Consider the following 23,771-nt stretch of genomic DNA (forward strand, 5'->3'; position numbering starts at 1 on the left):
CATCCACATGTCTCCATTGCTCACTTGGTAAGAGGCAGTGCTGACAGAATGCTTGCCTGCGTAGTATCAGGCACAAAGTTCTTAAAGTAAGGCAGATGATTATGATTGCCAGTTCTCTTCTACCAGCAAGGCTGCTTTATCTTTGCAGACTACATTGACAGTCAGCAGGCTCACTGATGGAGCTATTCCTACCCAATCACTCTTATGCCCATGAGAGTGACCATGATGCTGGGAAAACCACTATCTCTTATTAAGCAGTTTGCAATAATGTTATCTCTTTCTTATATGGTTGTATGTCAAAATCACAGCATTTTCATTGTCAGGCACACACAGTATAGAACTGTGCTGTTACAGTGCAATTGAAAACAGAGTTACAGCCTTGAACCTAACCCCATTGACTTCAGTGGACATAGTAGGGGGTCTAAGTGCTTAAATGTTCACTGTGAGAGTTGTACAAACATTTCTAGACACATAAAGTGAGCATATCTGTGGATGCATTTGTATGGAAAAGCCTAACATATACCTTAAAATTCTTTAATTTTATGTTAAAGGCTTTTAGGGTTCAGGCATACCAGCTGGATTGTGGGTTCATCAGAGAATATGCATATTGTGTTTGTTGCTGATGTTTGAGGACCTTACCTTGTAATCCTAATCCTTTTCATTAGCATTAGTGATTATATTAGCATTAATAATTGCATTAGTGATTAGTTAAGATGTCTTAATATAGTTATCTGGGAACTATCAGATATTATGATTCCTTGCTGCAAAGTACCTGCAGCCAGTGTTCAGATTAAATATAAGAGTGGCTTTCAAAGAAATGCACAATTCAAATAGGACTCTGGCCTGTAGTCTTCTGAATAACATGAACCACTTAGAGAGATATGTGTAGTGGTTTTAAAATTCTTGGAAGTCATGCAAAATTCTTTTGAAAGCTATACATCTCAAAAGTAAAATAAAATCTTTTTTCTTTATACCTTGTTAAATTTTAATGTTGCATTTTAAATGATCCCTCATTACAGAAAGAGTCTTTTTTATTTAAAAAAATGAACCTAATTTTCTAGGTATTAAAGAATTTGAGGGTTTTTTTGGTTCAGTTTAATTTACTGGAAAGTACAGTACTTTTTTTTTTTTGCATTTTTATCACAGGATACACTGGCATGTCTATAGACTGGACTGTAAGGTGTTTTGCAAAGTTAATGAAAGCTAGTCCGATAATATTATTAGATTATATTTGAATCTATTCATTGCCCCCCCACCCCAACCCCAGTGTAGTTGAGGAAAAATTTCATCTTTTGGTTCCTTAGATTATCTGTGCTTGTTAACTTGACAAGACTGATAGGCTATAAAATCACAAATTTGTTAAATTATTTTTGTTGTTACAAATATATCTGTTGCTTCAACTGTGAAAAAAGACAGGTTTTGTCTCAGATGATTTGATTATGACATTATTATCTAATAGTTCACCTTTTCCTTCAGGAATTTTTAAAAAAAGAATTTAGTGAAGAAAATGTTTTGTTTTGGCTAGCGTGTGAAGAGTTTAAGAAGACACAAGATAAAAAACAGGTATTGTCTTCAAAACCAACTTGTTACCAAAGATTCCCTTATAGTCTTGAGGCATTAAGTCTGTGTATTTCCAACATAGCCCAACATAGCCATCAACTGTACTTCAGAAGCATATGAATGTATTGCAGAAGTGTGCTGAAAATGGCAAGCTTCTTGCAAGTATAAGACAAGAATCACATAAAGGTGGCTTAATGAAGCTACAGTCATTCAACTAATTACAGATGTGGATGATAAAGTTGGTTTTTTAATGTAAGTTTCTTTGGCCCTCATATTTAATACAGATGGATGTCTATCATGTCTATTGTTTGGGGGTTTTATTGTGTATAGAAAAAATATTTTTATGTGAATTTGCAGTTTTAGCCTCTTTACTGCTTCGACCATTGAGTCTGGCTTAACTGCATTTATTAGCAGTTTGATCTACTACAGATGCTAATGCTGAAGTCCCTGCCATAAAGAAGTTTCATCTGCTAATTGTTTTAGATCAAAGGCACAGCAGCCTTTGCTGCATAATAGCATGGGTTGGATAAAAAGTTGGTCAGTCTGAGGGAAGGGAAACCATCTTTCTGGGGAAAGAGATGCCTTCTATCCAAAACCATCTCTTCTGTAATTGTATTCCACTCTGCACTTACTATTGCAATTAACATTATAGAGTCAAGAAAATCACATTCATCCAACAACAAAATATTGACATTTGAATCTGGAAAATTTCATATCTCTGTCTTTGAAGTATGACCTTGAAAAACATCTGGATGCTTTTCCACAAATGACTAACAACTGTGTGCTTGTTGCACTACTAACTGGTTGCCTGGAAACATCGAATGACATCTGGCTACAATGTCACAAGAAGGACAGTCTATTAGCCAGAATAACATACATTTTTGCATTTTAAAAAAGTACATGTTATTACCAGATGCAATAAAAAGTGACATTTCTCTAGCCTGGATCCGACTTCTGTTCAAGAGATTCTCCAAGAATTATTACTTCAGTTCAGAGCATGTCCAGTATCTTATTCAGGCTGTTGTATCAGTGGGAGCCAATAATGAACAAGCTGAGAGTTGTTAAGTAGGGCAGAGTATGAAGTAGTTGCAGTATGAAGAGTGTGAAGACAACATGAAAGCAGCAATCTGGCACCCGTATGGTTGTTCAGGCTGAAGATTGGTTGATGATTCAGGAAGTGTATACCAGAAGGAGACATGCAAGCTAACCAGGTTGTAATTTGACCATGATTGTTTCAGTGAAGCTTCTGCCTATTTTAAATAATTCTACATTACCCCTACTATTGAACAGTTCCCAGTGGGATACTAAGTTAAAATCTGGTTAATCGCTTATTACATTTTTCCCCTGCCACCAAGACAGTCTGTAGGATTGTATTAGTGATGAAAGTTATCAAGAACAAAAAGGCACTGAGATCCAGAAAAACATGATAGAGCCCTGAAACATTAAGGACCTAATTGACATTTATTGTTTGAGCTTAACGATTTTTTACATTGCACATTTCCTAGATGGATATTGTCTGTGTCTAGAAAAAAATATGATAGATGAAGAGGCTGTTAATGGGAAATCACAAAGGCCATTGCATTGGCCTCTGAGGAAAGAACATGAAGTTACAGCTAAGTAGGTCTGGGTTAGACAGCAAGAGAGGCTGCTTAACAGCAAGAATTCTTGGTCTACAGAACCAAGTGCATGTGGGAGCTGTTGAATTCTTTTGCTGTAAAAACCTTTCTCATTTACTTTGTTTAGCCCAAGGGTTTTGTATGTATTTATGCTATGTAAGCACAGGAAATGTATGACTAGTTTTCACCATATGTATTCTCAAAGTGAAGAACAACAGATTTAAAAAAACCCTAAAATACAGTACAAAAGCGGTAGCATCAATCAATAAAAACAAGCCAAATTGATAGCGCAGCCAAACAACTAAAACTGGAGTACATGAAGACAGAAAACACATTCTGTGCAAAGATGGTTCTTTGAGGGAGGTGACTGTATAACCTGAAGTGCTACCAAAATACCCACCTGTGTAATAGCCATTATGAGATTCTCTGTTGAGTCCTAAAGAATGAGGCAGTACAGTACAGAAACATACAGCAGCCAATGGAGCTTGTACAACATTGGTATTATGTGTGTTCTTGCAATCAACACCAGGAGTCAATTTAGCTGCCACACTCTGGACCAGTTTCAGCTTCAGTCTTTAGGAACAGACCCAAATAGAACACACTGGTCTATTTATATTAGGAGGTTACTAGCACACTAATCTCTAGCTGGTGAAAGCATGTGCTTGTTCTGCAGTACATTTATTAGTCTTTAAGGTACTACAACACTCCACCTTAGCATTTATTGTGTAGTAATTATTTTATGTCTTTACTATAAATTGGATCCCACAGAAAATCTCCACTGATGGGAAGTGATTCCCCAGCATGATGGGGGAATCTGAGATCTCCAACCAGAGGGTAAAATGCAGCACACCCCAGTATTTAAAAAGAAATAAGTCTTTTTAAATACCTTTCTAATCTAATTAAGCTTCCAGCTCCTGATGTTTGCTGCACCACTGAAAATTTTCTAGCTATGGGGCAGGGCTGTAGCCAGGATTTTAAAAGTTGGGAGGCTTTTTAAAAAGTCAGGGGACACCCTTTCCCATCCACTGCAGGGTTTGCCACTTCTCCAAAGCTTTCTGGGGTAGGGGCAAAAGCTGGAGGCTCTGAATGTGGACAAGTTGAGGCAGCCAGCCCTAAAACTTTGGCGTTAAGAAGGGGGATTTTCTTCCACCTCCATCTCCCCCACCCTAGCACTTTGCAGCCAGCAGTCCCATCCATCCCGCCTTCCCCAGCCCATTCCACCTGCAGCTTCCTCCACCTGCTGATCCTCCACCTCCTTCCTCTTCTCCTGCTGCTTTTGCTAGCAGTGCACTGTGCCCTGCTCAGCTCTCCCAGCTCTGGCTGCCACTGATGGCACTTTCTGGCTCAGCCATGGCAAAAAGAAAAAGAAAAAAGGCTGCGCCCTGGAGGGCCCCTTGGAAGTTGGGGAGGCTCACCTGGAAGTCAAGGGGCAGTGCCCCCAGAGGCCTCCCTGTAGTTATGGCCCTGCCATGGGGGTGGTTCCTGGGCTGAGCAAACAGCCAAAATATTATACTGTGACAATGTGGGACAGCTGGACTTCTTCAGGAAAGAAGAAAACAGATAACTAGGGTGGCTCAGTCATGAAAGGGAAAGAAAAACAGAGAAGGAAGTTGAGGGGGCGTCATAACAGTATTTACAGTTCTTTAGGTTAATTTATATGTACCAGTAGTGTTAAAACAGATATGTGTACATGTAGAAAAACAGTTTAAATTGACAAATGCATGTATCAAAGCCAAAATGTTTGTTTAAAAAATGAACTTCAGATAGCAGTTTTGAATGAAGAAAGTGCCTTAAAGTTCCCACTTGTCATTTCTCCACTTGAAATCAGACTTCTCAACTGGTTTTCCTTCTGTAAGATTCCGTTTGGGGAGAGCAACTTGGAGAGTGCATTTTGAGTAGAAATATAGTCAGTGATACAGCAATATTACTTGCCATTCCTCCAATCCAAATCACAACTTCTAAAAGCTTTCTTTCAATACTGCTATCAAGGTTTCATTCCACATACTTCTGTGTAAGGCATGATTTGCTCTTGGTTAAATATAAAGAGAACATTTAAAAAAAAAACTGGATTGCCAAGCAGAACCAAACAAGTTGTGCAATCTAATTGGTGTAACACATTTTTAACATACTTTTGAAAAGGAGTTAATGATCTGTGCAAATGTGTACATTTTTTTAGATGTTAGTAAATGAAATGGCACTTAAAAGTGAAGCTGAGATAGCATGCTTTAAAGGACTCTTGTGTAGACCTGTATCTGATAAATCATAAATTTGTTTCACAAAATGAAATTCTTGCTTAGTAAAGCTGCCCTTCCCTTCACAGATGCAAAAAAAGGCAAATGAAATTTACATGACTTTCCTGTCAAGTAAAGCTTCTTATCAAGTCAATGTTGAAGGACAGTCCCGTTTGGATGAATCAATATTGGAACAACCTCACCCTCTGATGTTTCAGAAACTTCAAGACCAAGTAAAGTTTTTCAGCTAATTATTCTATAAAGGATAATTGTACAGAATCACAGCAACACAGAATTAGAAGGAAGTCTATAATTTGTTCCCTTATACATTGAGAAAGAGAATTTTGAACCTGAAATGTGTAAAACATGTTTATCCAGTATATTCTTTAAATCTCTAGTAAAGGAATAATCTTTCCTTGATTAGAGAATTGGAAAGTGGAACACTAGGGAAGGGCATTGTGGCATTAAGTAAAAAAGGGAGAGAAATTGTGTGCTGGCAGATGGGACAAAATAGCCCATGGTGAAAAAGAGGGAATGGCTGGATTGTAAGGATTGAAGAACTGGCCATGGACAGCAGAAAGGGACAAGAAGAGATATCACACAAGGCAAATGAATCATGTCAGAACTTATTTTTTTGATCCAACCTCTCCAGAGGCTTCTGTCCAAATGGTTCCTCTCTTCCCCACAAATCTTTAAATCAGGCCTCTAGAATCAATTGACCCTATTGCAAACAGATTGCTATTCACTTTTTTTTAAAAAAATAAAAGAAATTATCTTACAATCACAGCTGCTTGAATAATATATGTGAAGGATTCTTAGCAATAAAAAATTAAATTATTTAAATTACATTTAATTGTGAAGAAACAAAGTAACTAAAATGTGCAAATTCCTACCTAATGTTGATTATATTGTATTCCATGACTGTCTTGTATTGTTTGTGTTTCAGATACCTTTTCTGTACACAAAGGTCCAATATTTGGTAGTGAACTATAACATATTTGTTATAGTCAAAGAAACTGTGGCTAGAAACACTGTGTTCATTTATCTTCTTTATTCTGTGCTGATACATCACACTAAAACATGGTCAAAATGTCCAGGCTTTCTCATAAGTTTTGGACAAAGAACTTCACATAAGAAATAGATTTTTTGAAATGATTAAATAATAGGGGGAAGGTGAGGCAAGTCCTTAATTAAATCCATAAGCAGCAACCTAATCTGTATGGATTTTAGCCTTTCCGTCTGTGGGGAAATTCCCTCAGCTAACCATTGGATGTAGATTCTAAGGCTGTTGGAATCTTTTTGGTGTCACAGGAGACTGTGATTGACAAAGGAATTGTCTGCCCAACCAAACCAAGGCAGTAAGTCAATTACAGCTTTCAGTTACATCACAGTTTACAAGTGGTGTTCAAGAATCCACACTTGAAATTACACTTGCTTTTTAAATTACTGCTTTAATTATAATTCCATTCAATTATTGCATTTTAATTATCACTTGGAAATATTCTCTTGCTTCAGTTCACATGCATTGCTACAGTTCATAAATTATGCTTCTGCTTTTTTAAATGTTACCATACAATACTAACTAGTGTGTGTGTGCGGGAAATCATTTCACATACTTGTCTACCCCAGATGCTGACTCACATGACTGATTTCTCACTAGCATTACTCTGCCCCCAGGCTTCTGTTTGCTCCTGATGCAAATGATCAATTTCCCTGGTGCAAGTGATCAATTTCCCATCAGTTGCTCCACAGGGTCACTTTGACACACGGCTCCCTCCAGTTCCCCTTGTAGTTTCTTAATCTTTAAATGACAGCACCACAAAGCCGCAAGGGGAACTGGAGGGAGCGTCAAAATGTGCCTGTGGAGCAACTGGTAGGAAATCAAACACTTGTGTCAGGGAAAACAGAAACCTAGGGGAGGAGCAGTGCTAGTGAGAAGTCAGTAACAGTGCCCTGTGATAGTCTTGGATGCAGCCCCAAAGGTACCCTTTTAATCTGCTCTAACCCATGTCTGCTCTAACGCTCACTGCTGTCCCCATTTTTGAGTGAAATTGAAAAGGTAGAGAAAGAAGCCTTGTCAATTTCACTGTTGTGTTGTCATTTTTAAATAATTAAAGAGTTCTTTGCTAGTGTGCATATATGCCCTTTTGAATGAATGCCTCTTAGAACAGCAGTAGCAGTTTGGATGGGGGGAGGGTAGTTTTCCTCATATGGGTAAAATAAAACAATTTTACTTAACTTTCTAAATTTCACCAGAGAGGGAGAAACCATAAAAAAAATCTTTTGGGTTAAGCTGATAAGAGTTTCCTTGAAGATCAGAGACTTGGGCATGCAGAGTTATGTTTATCTGAAACTCCTGCCCTGCACCCTCAGTCTCTCTGGATGCTGAGATGCTCATAGAGATCATGTTACTAGGTAGGTAGAGTAGAAATATTCCAGGCACAGAATATATATTTTTTAAAAAACCTAAAATTGAATTCATTATCAAGGAAACCAGAATTCACATGTTTTTAAAATTAAAAGCTCTAGGATCTTCTTGGGAACATAGTAAGCAGCAAAATTCACATTTATGACATGTTCTGGATATTATCAGCAGGATACCAAACCTGACTTGAGTTAGTCAGTTCTTTGTTCTTTTAATTTGAAAATGGTATCTCAGCAAAACAGAAAATTCTTTCCATGCAACAACGAGTAGAAGCTGATACTTGAATTTTAAAAACTGCTGAAAAAGAATCAGCTCTTATTTAAATTTTCCTGTGGATGAAAAGTTGTTCAGTCAGAAAGGAAAGGCAGGGCTTTTTGGAAAATGAGACCAAGAAATGAAAATTAGCCGGTCTCAGGAGAGAATACAGATCAAGTTTTGAAATGTGTGTATTATAAATATAGAAAGAAGTGACATCACCTTGACTTCCTGAAATATAGATTTTACTGCCTGAGTAGAGACAGGAAATTGAGTGTATCCATCTCAGCAGATAAGTAGCTGAGGAGGGAGGTGGTGTGTGTGTTTGGAGGGGGGGAATTTCTGCTTTAGAAAAATAGAGAGCTGGTTAACTTAGGTGAAAGTTAAAATCCAATTGAGACAGACCTGCTGTGCCATAAAGGGGAAGGGAATCTGCATTGATTAATACATACAGAAAAGTTAAAATGTGGGAAAAGGTCAGGCCCAAATGTACAGTTTTGTGTGCAGGGGGATCTTGGGTGGAGGACTAACAAGGAACACTTCTGTTCAGAAGGAAAGATGATATGCAGTTGATATGCAATTCACCTTCTTGTGCAGTCATCAAGAGATTTAAAAACCTGCTGCAAGTGCATATAAATAATAATAAAGCAGAACACAGTGGAAAATTCAAAACAAAACAACAAAGTGACTGTGTAGTCAAACAAATCACTTAGTATCTCAAACAAGTTTACTTAAATCAATTTCTATACAAAAGTATCCTATGTAGTTCAGAGTGCCCAAAGGCGCCTCATAAATAATCTAAAAGTCCAAAGACTTATAAAAACCACTAAGGTGTGGTCAAACCAAAACTGTTCCAAAACCGAAAGGAGCAGTGGAAACGTGTTCAGAGGATGACTGTGACATGGCGTACCGCAGCACTCCTTCTCTCTCCTCTCCACCTTCCGAAGCACGAAGATAAGTATATAGAAGCTCTCAACGCATTCGTCGACTTGGCTTGCTCCGCATTTCGAACAACCCCCCGAGGGCAGTTTCAACTTTTTCAAGAGCAAATCAATAAAAATGTCCTTCTTTGTACTGCATTTAGGGAAACATTTCTACAGTGCTTAAGGCAAACGCTCAGACAACCCAAACAAATGCCAGCAATTTACAGCACATAGGATACTTTTGTATAGAAATTGATTTAAGTAAACTTGTTTGAGATACTAAGTGATTTGTTTGGCTACAGAGTCGCTTTGTTGTTTTGTTTTGCAAGTGCATATAAAGCTGCATTTCTGTCTTTTCATACATTACCACCAGTGAGAGATAATTTCAGAAGGTAGCTGTGTTGGTCTACAGTAGAATAGCTAGATTCAAGTCAAGAAGCACCTTAGAGACCAATAAGATTTTCAGAGTATGAACTCTGGGAGCTTAGACTCTTGAAAGCTTGTACCCCAAAAATCTTCTGGGTCTCTAAGGTGCTACAGGATACGACTCTACCAGTGAGAGAGAAGTTGAAGGGTACCATCAATGGCATCTGTGGAATTTCTTCAGGGTAATGCTGGCCATGTGGCTTGTCAGTTGTACTCATGCCATGGAACAGTTTGAGCAAACCCATATAGCTCCTATGAAGACAGGAGGTAAAGACAAAGGATCAGGCTTATCTCCTTCTTAGGCATAAAACCTCCTACCAATGTAACATGATCCAGCCTGTGTGCTGTCAGTTCTATGGGTCAAGTGCTGAAGACAGGAAATATACTAAATCTATTCCCAAAACTGTCTGAGGACATGGCTGTACATCAGTGAAGTGCACAGGAAACTGAGTAATATAGAAAATAAAAAATTGAGACATTATAACCAGCTTGAGTATAAAATAATTGACTTGAAGGCATGCTGGTCTTTTTGTCTCCCGAATTAGATTATTTTTTAAAAATGACATCAGTCAAATCAACTTTAAAACCATCACAACCCCAGACCAGAAATATGCATGTGCAGCAAATGGCCATATATACACCTGTAAAAATCTAGCTAGCCAGTAAATGAAAGGGTTTGGGGTGGGTGAGTGTTGTGAAGGTATGAACACCCCCACCATTCCTTGATCTCCTAGTTTTCTATAAGTAAGAAATCCTTTACATTGAGAAACATTTGAAAAATAATTTCTTAGATGAAACTAAAGTGGTATAATTCCATTAAGACTCTTTTTTAAAAGAAGACTCTACATGCACATTTGCTGAAGTATAAATATTAGGGAGCTTATCTCATTGTTATCTCATTAGGGGGCTTATCTCATTATCTATTGGTTGTGAAAAATATTTCTGAAGTTTTTCATAGACGAAATGTGCTAGATTTAAATCAGTAGTATCATACCTAGTCCTGATACGGCAATCATTGGATGAGGTAAATAAGATTTTGCTTTATTTTAGTTCTAACTATGGATTATTATGCATGGGTGTTTCCCCTTGCTTTCACCATGCATGTCCATCAGGTTTTCCTTGTCATTCTTCATTGATTCTCCTCCCTTCAGCACTCAGTTTGTTTTCCGGACTCTGTTTCTCTGGGTTTTCTGAGAGTGCTTTTGTGCTGATTTCCACCTTGTTTTGCTTCCGAGCTGAAGGTAATTTAAAAGTTTACATAATCCCTTGGATTATCCCACCACCACCCTTTTACCACCCCTCAAAGGTCACTTGTCCACATCACGGTCATTCTGCCTGCTCTGCACCTTCTGCCATCCTCTTCCCTTCATTGGTGTACAAGTTCCATTTTGCCCTCTTTTAATTTTTTTTAACCAAGTTGAATGAGTCTAGTGATATGAGACTATCTCTAGTCTCAGATCACTAAATTAAAAAAAATCAAACAATGGGGGGGAGTTTAAAAGGAGCTGTGTGAGGTTTCGTTTCCTGCTCGTATTGACTTGAAAGGGAGCAGCATCCCCAGCTCACATACACAAAAAAGCTGCAATAAGGCAATTGCATAATTTTTTTTTTAAAAAAAACTTTGGATGCCACCCCCTCCTTCCATCACGAGTGATGTTCCACCCCAATTTAGAAAAGCATTTTTTAAAAAAAAAGAATAAATGCACTGGAGGAAAAAATGGTGCGTAAGGCAAGCACAGAATCTGAAGTCAAGATTAAAGGCTTAGTGCTCTGAAAATCTGTAGTAAGATCTGTGTGAGTAATGGTTCTATGTTAGAGTTTGGATGTGTCTTGGTTGAAAGCAAACAGCATTGTCAAACTCCTTATCTGGCGTTTGTGAAGTTGCTGCAAACAAATACAAATTCATGTCAATTTTTGATGTTTCTATTTTATTTTTAGTACTCCAGCTATACATAACAACTATGCATTTACTTGCCTTGTGTTTTCTGGTAGTTGCTTCATGATATTTATGGATATTTATAATATTTATGATGCATGATATTTATGGATATGCTCTTCCAGTACTGGAAATTAATGAAAGATGAGACTTATGTTGTCAGTGTGACGTCCCATAATATTCAGCATTATTTCTCTAATGGAGGCCAATTCTGTCTGCCTATAGAAAAAACAGCAAAGCTAAATACAGATCAACTTGATCAAATTAAGTACTCAAGATAAAAGGTGTGCTATTAATTTATTTTTTTAAAAGAGTGATCCCATAGACTTTTAAGCTGTGGGATCATTAGCAGACATGGCTGATTCTTAAACTGATCATATTTTATGTAGAGTGGTTCCTGAGAAGCGGCATCTGTAAAAACAAAAGATGTATCTTTGTTGCTGTGTTCTTTTATGATTTATCTATTTGGGGGGTGCTCATGAAATATCGCAACTGCAGTACCTGTCTTGGTATTAACTCTTTCTTTAGAATCTATTTAATCTGAATATTAATTTTTCCTTCTCCAACCAGATCTTCAACCTCATGAAGTACGATAGCTACAGCCGCTTCCTAAAGTCAGATATGTTTCTTAAACTGAAGCAGACTGAAGAACAAGAAGATAATTCATCAGATGCTCAAACTGCAGCAAAAAGAGCTTCTAGAATTTACAACACATGATCCAAATAATAACAAATTATATATTCCACTGACATTATAATGAACACCAAATGAATTCTCAGGAATGGTCTCTGGGGTTAACACAATTGATTTAAAGTTTAGAAAACACAGAACCCTGTTAGGCAATGTTTAACTAACTTATAAACTTGAACAACCAAATTGATGCCTACTACTGAAACACCTTGCCCTAGGCAGTTCTGGCAAACCCCAGGAACAATTGAATGATGTGTATCATGAGTAATCTGCTCAAGGAAGACTACAGTGGTTTTTGTCTTCTGATTTGGGTATCATTTTGCAGCACTTGGGGAAAACTGTAGCATAAGCAGTATGATAACTTTGAAAGCAGAGGTGCTATGTGGAAAAGAGAGTATGGTTGTTAGAAACTTCGATGAACATAGTCGCAGCACGGTCTGCAGTCATATCTTTTGTGCCTGAATTTTGCATTTTTGATAACAAAAACAAATTAAAACAGAAAGAGGCTCATTTTTTCCTCGCTGCTACTTTGAGAAATATATATTTTGCTCTTTAAGGAAAACATAGAAGCAGTAAAATACTGATGACACTGCTTTTAAAACTTTTCAAGTAAGGGAATCAAAGCAATTAAGAATTCTTTTTTCTCTCTTCTTAATAAAGAATAAGTTCTTTGCTGCTGCTTTTTGAGCGGCTTTTAAAATGTTTTTGCTATTCCTTATTTTTAAATCTATTTGGGCTGGGGAAAGATTACCTGTTTTCTCAATGTATTCATGTTGTTAAGTGTGATTGCATTTTCTTGCTTTAAAACTGAGCTTCCCTAGCAATGACTTTGCATAATTATATTGGTTTTGGTTCTAGAGTACTATAGCTTCTTTTGTAATGCTACAGTAACTTTTTTCACACTCACATCTAGTTTATTCTTGTAATAAATGTGTGTTATACAAGTTCAGAAGATCCTTTTCTCTGCATCCAAAGTCTATTTGGAGATTTTACTGCTATAGATTATGCATCTATTCACTTAGTAATGTAAAATGTATAATTTGCACCTAACCCAATGAGTGTGTTTTTCCAGCTCAACTGCAAGTATAAGCAACTTGTAAGCTTTCCTCGTTCATTCAAAAGAATTCTACTTTGGATTCTAAAGAACATTTTGTTTTTACTATGTATATTATATGTTTTTTTTTTAAAAATGTTCATGTATGCAGTACAAGCCTTAAGATACAAACTGCTCCTCTACCCCTTCATTGAAACCTGTTCACATTGGCCTTCACTCTAAACATAAAGCCCTTACAGTGTTTTGTTTAGGTTTCTAGCTCCTGTGACAAACTTGACTATTAAAGAAATAATAGACTGACAGATTTGGAAGGGACTGTTTGTCATCCACTACAATAGTTCCACTTCTAAACCAATCTACTGTTTGTCAGTTGTTTCAGCCTTGCATCTCCAGATACTACACACCTAGCAGAAGTTTCAATGCCATTAACCTGTAAGAAGCAGCATCTGTAAAACTGAATCATTTGGCAGCCCAGGGGTGTGGTCACATTAAAAGCGGGTGTGTAGCGCTCAAATATTGATTCGATGCAGGGCCGATCAGACAAGCATCCAAGAATGTGACTCATCCTGTTGTTGAGCAATCAGACATCCAATACTATCATGCTCTTTTCTTGGCGCATGTGTGATCAGATGGTGATTTCTTGGGGAGGGGGGTCCATTGAACATGCACCCAACTGTTTGGAGGTGGGAAATCAAATGTTGCTTCAGAGGCGGGGGGGGGGGAGGGGGGAAAGTTTTCAGAATTAACGTTGCCGATTCAAACCAGGGAACTGCCAGGAATTACTTTCCTAGAAATTGGCAGTGACAATGATATCTGGAAATCCTCCATGTTGAAAAAAATATTTTTTTCCTGTTCTGAATAGTGGGATAACGTCCCCCCCCCCCCCCCCCCGATCCTGTGTTGATCGGAGAAGCAGAAGCGTCACCTCAGATTCCTGGATGATCTGGCAATGCGCATGTCTGCTGGGGCTTTTTTTTAAAAAAAGAAAAAGGTGGGAGGGGCGGTAAACATTCCAAGGCGCAGCATTGCACGTGAGCTGTCCAAACAGGAAAAAACCAATCTTGTGCCACTTTTTTGAAAAAGGGCCGGACTTTCTGCGCTATCAAATTAATGCGGCATTGATTCGCAGCAAGCCGGGATGACCCTGAATGACGCTTGATTGCCAGATGTGGATGTCTGGACGAACATATTTAATCCATAAGCAAGACGGAGCTGTGGCGCCACTAATAGTACGTCTGTCTGCACCCCAAGGGTCTGAAAGTACACTCTCTGTTTCTCACATACCATCTGCAGAGTCCAGGTTCTGGGTAACACATTCTGAAGTTTACAGTAGAAGCCAGAAATGTGCACAGAGCTCTTTGACTAGTACTTATGCTGTAACAACCCACTCTTGTTGCTGGAGCGGTTTTGTAAGGTTTTAAAATTGATGCCTTAAAAAATAACACAATGTTAAACTGCAATGTGATATATTTAGAAGCTCATGTATGTTCATCCTCAGTTGTATAAGAATAACAAGTATAAACAAATCTGGCACAATATACTGTTTTGGCTGCTAGCATATCCCATAAAATGAGGTTATGGTGAACAGTGATTGTTCAGCTTCCAGCATGGATTCTGGAAAAGGATCTTCTGCAAGAACTTAGAAGAGGGCGGATGGAAGCTGCTAGGATTGGTACAAAAAAGCACTGAGAGAAGCAGGGAGCCAGTGGAATTTGCATAGAATTTATAGAGCAAGATGAGTGCAGGAAAGAATGAAAAACAAAGATTTTTACACTGATGCAATCTGTACGTCAGTTTCTTCTTTACTATTTTCAGGTTTTGTTGGTGCTAAGAGATCAGAGAATGTTGTTCCAGGTTGCACTGCTAATGACTGAGTTTGCCTGTGTTTGGAAACATTCCTGTTCCTTGCTTGAGAGGAGGAGAGTATTTTCCCATCTGCTGGAATAACGATGATTTGAGACAGCGAAACATAAAGCACAATTTTAAAAATTCTGATACTCCCCATCCAAATGAGCTACTTTTCTCTCTCTCAGGCTGGAGTTGCTTCAAGACAGAAAAGCTTTACTGGCACAAATTCTTTTATATGTTTATGTTTTAAACTCATTAATTGGATGCCAAATGACTACACTGTTGTTAAACGTGAGGAGAGCAGATTGGCTGGCATACTGTATTTACAAGTTCTGCCATGTGTAGTAGTATAATTCCAACTCACATTTTCTCATTATTTACTCTTTCTTCCTCTATGTGTGGCCTTAATTGCCTGTCTGTACCATTTAGCTTTAGAGTATTTGAAAACTTGAAAGGCCAATTGTGTATGAGAGTGTGTTCTTTCTGCCAGTGTTGTTAAAATTCACTGTAATTTGTTATCCAAAGGTGTATAAATCTGTATATAGTTTTGTTTGGCAAATGACACAAATCAGTGCCTTTCCAACCACATGTATCACACATGGAAGAAAATAGTATTCACGCACATATGAGAGGGTTGTGTGAGAGCCAGGAAAGAGTTCCTTTATCTGTATGCAATTCCCTGAAGTCATCCTGTGCCAAAAGGCATTTGTAAGAATAGTAATCGGTCATCCCACAAAGACAGCAAGACTCATCCAGGATCCTTTCACAGAAGCATGCTTTATTTTGTGCTGGCACTAAGCACATGTGTAATCTGTGTTCATTGTCCATTATCTTAATGCTATCCTACACCCTGATAGGCAGCAGTAACTCCTAGTCAGTAGGCAACAGTAATCCCCTGGTATGCACTATAGAGCAACCAAGGTATACAAAGGAATGTTTTGCATGAACCCAGAACCATCAATATTAATACAGGGGAGGTGAGTACAAAGTAATGTCTGCTCCATCCCATGTATACTGAGAATTGCTGCTTTCAGAGAAACAGGGAAAAAAGATGAAGCGCTAGCCATGTACCATTAGACTGGATGGAAGGCTAGCAGTGAGTAGTTTTCTTCAAGCATATAATCCCTCTTTCTAGCAGCAGTAGTTGCAATAGATGATAAGGTAAGGTGATTTTATGTTTCCCCACCCTTCATAGCAACTGATACAGGAGATGAATGGCCAGAAATTAGCCATAACAGTGTAGCACTTCCATTTGGATAGTCCCTTGCTGGGTGTTTGGGGGGAAACTATGTTTTAAATTATATATTGCTCGCACATGTTCAGGTTATTTTGTACAATCCTGGGCCCATGGGTGGATTTAGATGTCTAATATATTTCTGATTAGATACAAGTCATAAGCAATATCAACTTAATGCCCTGATAATGCACTTTGTGAGGCACCTAGCTGCTGCCCACCAGGAACTGAATGCAAGCCTTTCGTCTAATCCAGCAAGGCAATTCTTAATCATTGGAATTTATTAGCATTAAAACAACCTGCCCGATACCAGTTTACTTGTTTATTTAATCACTGGTCTTTTAATGAATGTATAATAGTGCCAGTACAATAAATGTGCATGTTACTAAAACCAAAAGTCATTTTGCTTATATTGAAGGAAGTTTGAGAAAACATTTATTATAAATAGCTACCACATATTGACATTTTATTTCCTATTCCAGAATCACATTACACCTCAAGGAATAACTGGGTCCCTTTAAATCTCAGGGCCTAACTAGATGTGACTTTATCCTTGTGCAACCTAACTTTTTCTTGATCCACTTGTACCTTTGACGGAGCAGGTAAGGGATGGGCTGTTTCATCTGCATTGCCCGTTATCATATGTGCTTTTCTTAGAATGACCGTGGGGGGTTTTCAACACTAAGATGTATCCCAGAATCCTTGCAGTTTTGAGCATGTTTCTCACCTCCATGATTGTTTTTTTTGGCATTACCATATGAACTCATACAATGCTGATTGCCAATTTCAACTTTTCACATGGTTTGCCAATTTTGATTTTTTAAAACTTACCTTGTGTGTGAACATTCAAATAAATAATTGTTCATGGGTTCATATGTTTGCAGGTTTGTATGTGTATATCCATTACCTGATGTTTTCCCAAAATTAACTATACCCATCTGTCCTTACTCCAAACAGAAGGTGAAATACAGGGAGCCTCCAGTGGTACCACTTTTGAAATGCAAGCATGGCAGACAAATATAGGAATAATAGTGTAACTTTAATGTGATAAAAACTCTGCTGTAGACCTGATAAACTTGGAGATATACAACTAGCACCCATGTGGGCGTACAATCAGATTAATGAGGAATTCAATCATATTAACAAGGAAGGCCAAAGAAGAAGCATGGGTGCATGATATGAAGACATCCCTGCACAAATAGGCACAACACAATGCCATTCCTGTTAGAATACATGAGGATAATGTCACATCTGGTTAAACTCTCAATATTATCAATTAAAAGTTGTGCTCCCCAAGCTAAATTGGCCTCCACAAATTAACTAACAAAAAGTGCTGGATAAATAAGCAGCAGCTAAATCACTGAAAAGTTGTTGCCCAATTTTAAAAAATGGCGGCATTCTGTAATTTAATAATAGCAAAAAGATACCATTTTAGTTAAATTGAGACAGAGGATGCCTGCATCATATCCTTTTGAAAAAAGTTGATTTTGGCTGTAAATAAGAATGGATTGCCAAACTGAACAGCACCCTCTACTGCCGGCTTATAGAAAATAGTACATCACTTAGGTCAACAATAATGGGGGCGGGGTCATGTACCACGAACAGCGCATATTCACCCTGTGCTGCATGAGCTGTACTGGATATGGGTGGAGTACCAGATTAGATTCATGGTATTCAAGGTTTTGATGTTAACCTTTAAGACCCTTAAACCCACGTACCTTTGGGACCGCCTATCTGTTATCCCCCCCTCCCCACCAAGAGCATTGCGCTCAGTTAGGGTTGCCAAGTCCAATTTAAGAAATATCTGGGGACTTTGGGGGTGGAGCCAGGAGACTTTGGGGGTGGAGCCAAGATCAAGGCTGTGACAAGCATAATTGAACTCTGACGACCCTGAAGGGGGGGAGGACCTCCAAACCGGGGGGATCCCCTGCCCCCACCTGGGGATTGGCAACCCTATTGCCCTCCCTTTCCTTTGGCTGCCCGCGGCGCTTCCCACGAGCGAAAGAAAGAGATGCAGAGGACATACCGACAGCTCTCGCAGCTTGCAAACCAGTGTCAGCCGAGAATCCCTGCTCCCCGTACACGCCCAGTCCCCTAGAGGTATCAAAAGCGGGGCGCGGGCTCAACAGCTTGGACCACTGCTCAGGTTGCCGCGCCATCCCCTCCCCTTGGCATGCACCCTCTGGGTCTCTTCGCTACCAGACAACGCACCTTACCTTCCCCTGAGCAGCAGCTTCTGCGGTCGCCGGGGCCGGGAAGCTTGCGGAGGGTGGAAAGGTCGGAAGTCACAACCAGTAGCCTCAGCCAATGGGATACAGAGGTTGCCGGCATCACACCTCCCACCCTGGAAGACCAGAGCCCTCCCGCTGCAAAGTTTAGTTTCTCTGGGTCTCTCACAGGAAGGTGTGGCCAACGATGAAAGGCGGCGACAGCATTCTCACTGCATTTCCCAGGAATCCCAGGGCTGGGCGATGTACGGCGCAGCAAAAAGGAAGAGCCTCCATTACGAAGGCTGAGGCTTTCCGACCAGGAGATCATCCTGCCGCTCCTTGGCACCGTTTCTCCCCCCTCCCCCCGCTTCTGTTTTTTTGGGGAGCGGGGGAAGAGGCTGGAAATCCTGGGGTTTATTATTTATCTGAATCAATCAGATAAATAATACAATCTAGGTAGCACAGTGAGGCCTTGGGGTCTGGCATGCTCTGTGATGGGAATTAAGTTTCCAGGCATGTGTAGGCATGATTTGCATGAGGACCAAGGCACATAAAGATAAGGTGCTTCAGCCTGCCCTCCCCCTGCAATGTTATCTTGACTTAAAATGGCTTCACTGATTGCCCTGATAAGAAAACTTAAAAAATAACCATCAGTATGTGTTTCCACTGGGGAAATAGCTCTCCAGGGGCCATTTTAGTTTGGGAAAATAGTATAGGGAGGGGGAAGTTTTAACTTTGCACATGCCACAGTCATGACCTGGGTTGGACCAGTATACACCTGGAAATTAAGTTCCCAAATGGGAACTCCCAGAACCCATCTGTAGGAAGTCCACATGGACTTTAGGGTGTTAATTGCCACACACACATCCCGTATGAATAACATAAGAATGACGACCAGATGAACTAATAGCTAAACTTACATTTTAAAGTATTTTTCTTAACAATACACTGATTGCGTGCTCCCTTGTGAGGCTCCTGCTTTCTGCTTTGCAGGAGGATAAATCAGTGAGCAACTGTCCCTGAGCTGTGTAGTTACAAAGTTCTTTGAGACTGATAGTAGCCTAAGCAAATAGACTGCCTGTAAGTGACAGCACACAGCAGCCCCTGCAAAGAATTAAACAAATTATTTCCATTTTAGGATCAGTCCATCTTGTTTGCTTGCCTCTTCATGTCTAAGCCTTTTAAGTATTTTTCATTTATTTGGCAGAAAATTTGTGTATCATTTAAAAACATGAACAGAATCTCTTTGAACTCAAGTTTCCAACCTCAAGGAATCTTGTTATTTTTGGAGACATCATCAGGTCCTGGGCACAGGCAGAATGGAAATTATTATTCTTTGTAGCTGGGCCAATAATGCTGTAAATGTTTTTTTAAACTGTCTTTCTTCTGTCCATAGGATAAGAATCCTTGGAAAGATGAACAGGGCATTGATGAAATCTACCAAGCATAGAACTATTTTGTTTTTAGAGTTGTTAAATGTTATTTAATGGAAAAACATGAATGGATTTTTTTTTTAAAAAAATCAGCAAATAGCTGGAAAAAAATAAGGACATCTGGCAGAATTTTGGTAGTATCTTTAGAACGTAGACCAGGGGTGGCCAACGGTAGCTCTCCAGATGTTTTTTGCCTACAACTCCCATCAGCCTGGGGCATGCTGGCTGGGGCTGATGGGAGTTGTATGCAAAAAACATCTGGTGAGCTACCGTTGGCCATCCCTGATGTAGACATTCCTCAGCATCTGCATCTAGTCATAGTTATAGACCAATTTCAGTGTACTAGTTTACTGAAATTGTACTGATTCTCCCCTCTATTCTTTATTGCCAATATGCAAACTCCAGGATGAGGTCAGAAGACTTTACAGCAATGGTTAAAAATGGGGCATTTCTGTTACTCTCCAAGAGCAGCATTTTGATGTACAAGTCAGTGTCTCTGAAATGGTCTCAGACGCACCAAGAACATCTGGAAAGGTGTGCTTATTTGCATGATCATGTTCAAACTTACATACAAAGTTGACACTGCATTGGAACTTGCTCTGGTTTTGTGTCCATCACAGATCTTCTTTACTAAATTACATGGTGACACAAATAAAAGGGACAAGCAGGCCAAAACCAAGTCTAATTCATTCCTATCAAACAATTCACAATGCTGCATAAAATAGGAAAGTGTGTGTTTGTGTGTGCATGTGTCTTTAAGTCATTGCTGATTTATGGCAACTGCATAGGTTTTCAAGGCAGAAGACATTCAGAGGTGGTTTGCCATTGCCTGCCTCCATCTCGCTACCCTGGGATTACTTGGAGATCTTTCATTCAAACAGTAGCCAGGGCTAACCCTGCTTGGCTTATAAAATTGGACAAGGCCAGTCTGAAAAACAGGTTATGCATGTGCAACAAAGGCATGCTTGGCTGTTGGATCCCTCGATGAAGGTGGATTGGCCCTCAACACTATCATACTAGTGTCTGTGGTATTGCCTTGTCTTAGGAATTTACTGTTATTTTACAGATACATTGGCCTAAATGTTCAGACAAAGGGCTGAAAAGTAGTGAGACAGCAGTTACTCCCCCCCCCCCCCCACAGTTTTTTGTATTCTTCAAAATAGTTAGACTTTATCCTGTACAAATTTCTTGGGTTGACACTTGTGGGGGAATTGTCTAGCTAAATGGTCCAGTTATTGAGGAGAGAATAATATTTAACAGCGCAGGAAGTGAAAGATGAAGGCTGCCTACTCCACATCCTGCTGTGAGGCAGTGGCTCCATATTAAGCTGAGTTTAGAGCCAGGTCTGACTCTGGCCTAACAAAGATGGGGCAGGAGAAGGTCACTAGGCTTGTTGAATGCAGCAATCAACTTTAGGATTGTTACTTGTGAGGCATTTCTTAACCATCAGCTTAAAGGGCTGAGTTGGAATTCTTTGTGAGCAACACAGGCTGCAAGGACACATTCTTAAGAGTAAACCCGATTGAATATCATGGGACTTACTTCTGAGTACGTATACTAAAGAAGTCTAGAAATGATGCAAAATGAGATGGTGGAGACACTGTGGAGTAATTTTGAGGTGCTACTACTTTGAGCTGCTGGAATGCTCTTCCCTATAAAAACTCCCTGCAGAGTTGCTGGCTTTGGTTTGGGAAAATCCTGGAGATTGGAGGATAGAGCCTGGGAACAGTGGGATTTGGGCAGGGTATAATACCATAGACTCCACCCTCCAAAGTAGCCATTTTCTCCAGTGGAATTGATCTAGGCAGTCTGGAGACCAGCTGTAATTATGGCAGATCTCCAGGCCCTGTCTGGAGCTTGGCAACCCTAAAACTCCCTACAGATTATTTTTTTAAAGGACATTAGGAAGGAAGTTGCTAGCCCAGTCCTTCAAATTCTCTGCTGATTCCCCATCTCCCTGTTTAATATAATAAAATAACATAAGGCAACTTCAGAAAAAATGTTTAAAAAACCCTGCAGGGTGACGTGGTGCAGTCCATTCTACCACTTTGGTATGCAGCAACCTCATTGTTCTGTTTAGATTGTAATTTAGCTGGTTGTTCTCAAGTAAATGAATTGCATTCATTGAGTCATCTGTGATCACTTTCTTTTAGTGTTTCAGCAAACATGCCACATGAACATGTTGGTCTCCCCACCTCACTTTTTGTTTATGGATTGGCTGCAAGTTTATTGTGTAGCATTTAAGTACTTTTATATGTGTGGATAAGACAAGCTCTCAAAATCTGAAACATTTTGGTGTCACCAAGAAATGGTGGAGCTCTCTGCTGTACACAGTGCAAGCAACATATTGATGACCCCTGGGGACTCATATGTATTCTGACTACCTGAAGGATGGCCATTTTGGTAGACCCATAAAACTTCCACAAAGCAAAATCTGTAGGTGTAATAGCTAGATCTGGTCAGCAGGTGACACTCTAGTTCCACACAGCCTTGTTTTCTTGGCAGCCTTGTGGTGATGGGGGGAGGGGGAGTGAGTGAGATCATATACCTTTACAACATCCTGGTCCTGCTGCATTCTTAGCAAGCACAAATAGTGGTAAAAATGATCCTTTGGCAACTCGCGGAGTGCTGATTGAATGTCCACACGGCAGTTTTCTTTTAACAGATTAAAATATGCAGTATGAGTAAGTTGTTTTTTTTGGAGTGGGGGGAGGGATTTCCTGGGTCCTTTGGACCATCACCCGCATACATGATCCTTGAAGCATATGTTATTGCCACATATGGAGTACCGTAATAGAGCTCATTTTATATTCTTCCTAATACTCTTGGGCAATACTAGCTATGTAACCCCCACCCCACCCCCATTCAGGCAGGTATTTCTTCAAGACAGAGGTTCTATCTATATGGCTTAGCTCCAGAAAACTACAGAGGTCTGCTTGGAATGATGTGTCTTTTCCACTTTCTCTGTCCTACTTCAGCCCTTTTAGTGCCCCCCCCCCAAAAAAAAATCTTGTTCCTGAAGTTCAGGGGATCCCCCAGAACAATGCGTAAGGGTGGTACAGGAGCTGCATCAGGGTGGGAAAATTACAGTTGGCCTTTACACAAGCAGAAGTGTCCATCTTGATCCAAGCCTGTTTTATGAACAATATGTAACTTTGTTCTTCCTTTGCCTTTGTCCTACACTACAGGTTTATATTGGTTTAACAGCTTGGAAAAATTCTGCAGACTTTCCAGCTCCTAAGCAGATGTGTGTGCAGAGTGCCATCAAGTTGCAGCTGACTTGTGGTTTGCCATTCCTTTCCTCTGCAGAGCTTTCCTTGGTGGTCTCCCTTCCAAGTACTGACCCTGCTTAGCTTCTAAGATTTGATGAAATCAGGCTATACCATGTTGTCTTTCCTCCCTTCTGGCTAGAGAGGATTTTATGCTCTCAAAGCATGTTGCAATTTTAACAAAATACTGAATTCTGAGTATTGGTATTGTTAATAAGGTCCATACTTTTTATGTTCCTGTTTCCAGCTGAATGACATACTATATGATCAGACAGGTATGGACCAATTTTTTGGACTCTTTTGACTATGGCAACTATCACTATTTCTTCTATACATAAGAGAGACACTCCAGCCAGCATCGTAAAGCAACTACAGTGTTGGACTAGGATCTGGGAGACCCTAGTTCAAATATCCCCTCTGCCATGGAAGCTTACTGGGCAACCTCGGACTGGTCTCTGATTTCCAGGCTAACATATCTCAAAGCGTTGTTGTGAAGATAAAATGGAGATGGGGAGAACACTATTGAGAGCTGGCTTAGGTCCCCATATACAAAGTAAATAGGTATTCTGGCTAGTGAGGATTTTATACTCTCAGAATGAACCTGACCAAAGCCAGAACTGCTCTCAGTCTCATTTATGAAAAGGAGGCAGCCTTCGGATTC

At 39.6% G+C, this 23,771-nt stretch overlaps 1 protein-coding gene across 1 annotated transcript in view; it reads left to right on the plus strand.

Annotated features, from left to right (window-relative positions):
- Nucleotides 1-12,335, plus strand: part of RGS10 (regulator of G protein signaling 10) — a 36,373-nt gene extending 24,038 nt beyond the window's left edge. The window contains exons 3-5 of the mRNA XM_060240837.1: nucleotides 1,477-1,563; nucleotides 5,497-5,640; nucleotides 11,943-12,335. Coding sequence (XP_060096820.1) covers nucleotides 1,477-1,563; nucleotides 5,497-5,640; nucleotides 11,943-12,089 — 378 coding nt within the window. The 3' untranslated portion in view covers nucleotides 12,090-12,335. The remainder of the gene's footprint in view (nucleotides 1-1,476; nucleotides 1,564-5,496; nucleotides 5,641-11,942) is intronic.
- The last annotated feature ends 11,436 nt before the right edge of the window (nucleotides 12,336-23,771 follow it).

Source organism: Heteronotia binoei, chromosome 6 (assembly GCF_032191835.1).
Source record: "Heteronotia binoei isolate CCM8104 ecotype False Entrance Well chromosome 6, APGP_CSIRO_Hbin_v1, whole genome shotgun sequence".
Classification (NCBI taxonomy): Eukaryota; Metazoa; Chordata; class Lepidosauria; order Squamata; family Gekkonidae; genus Heteronotia; species Heteronotia binoei.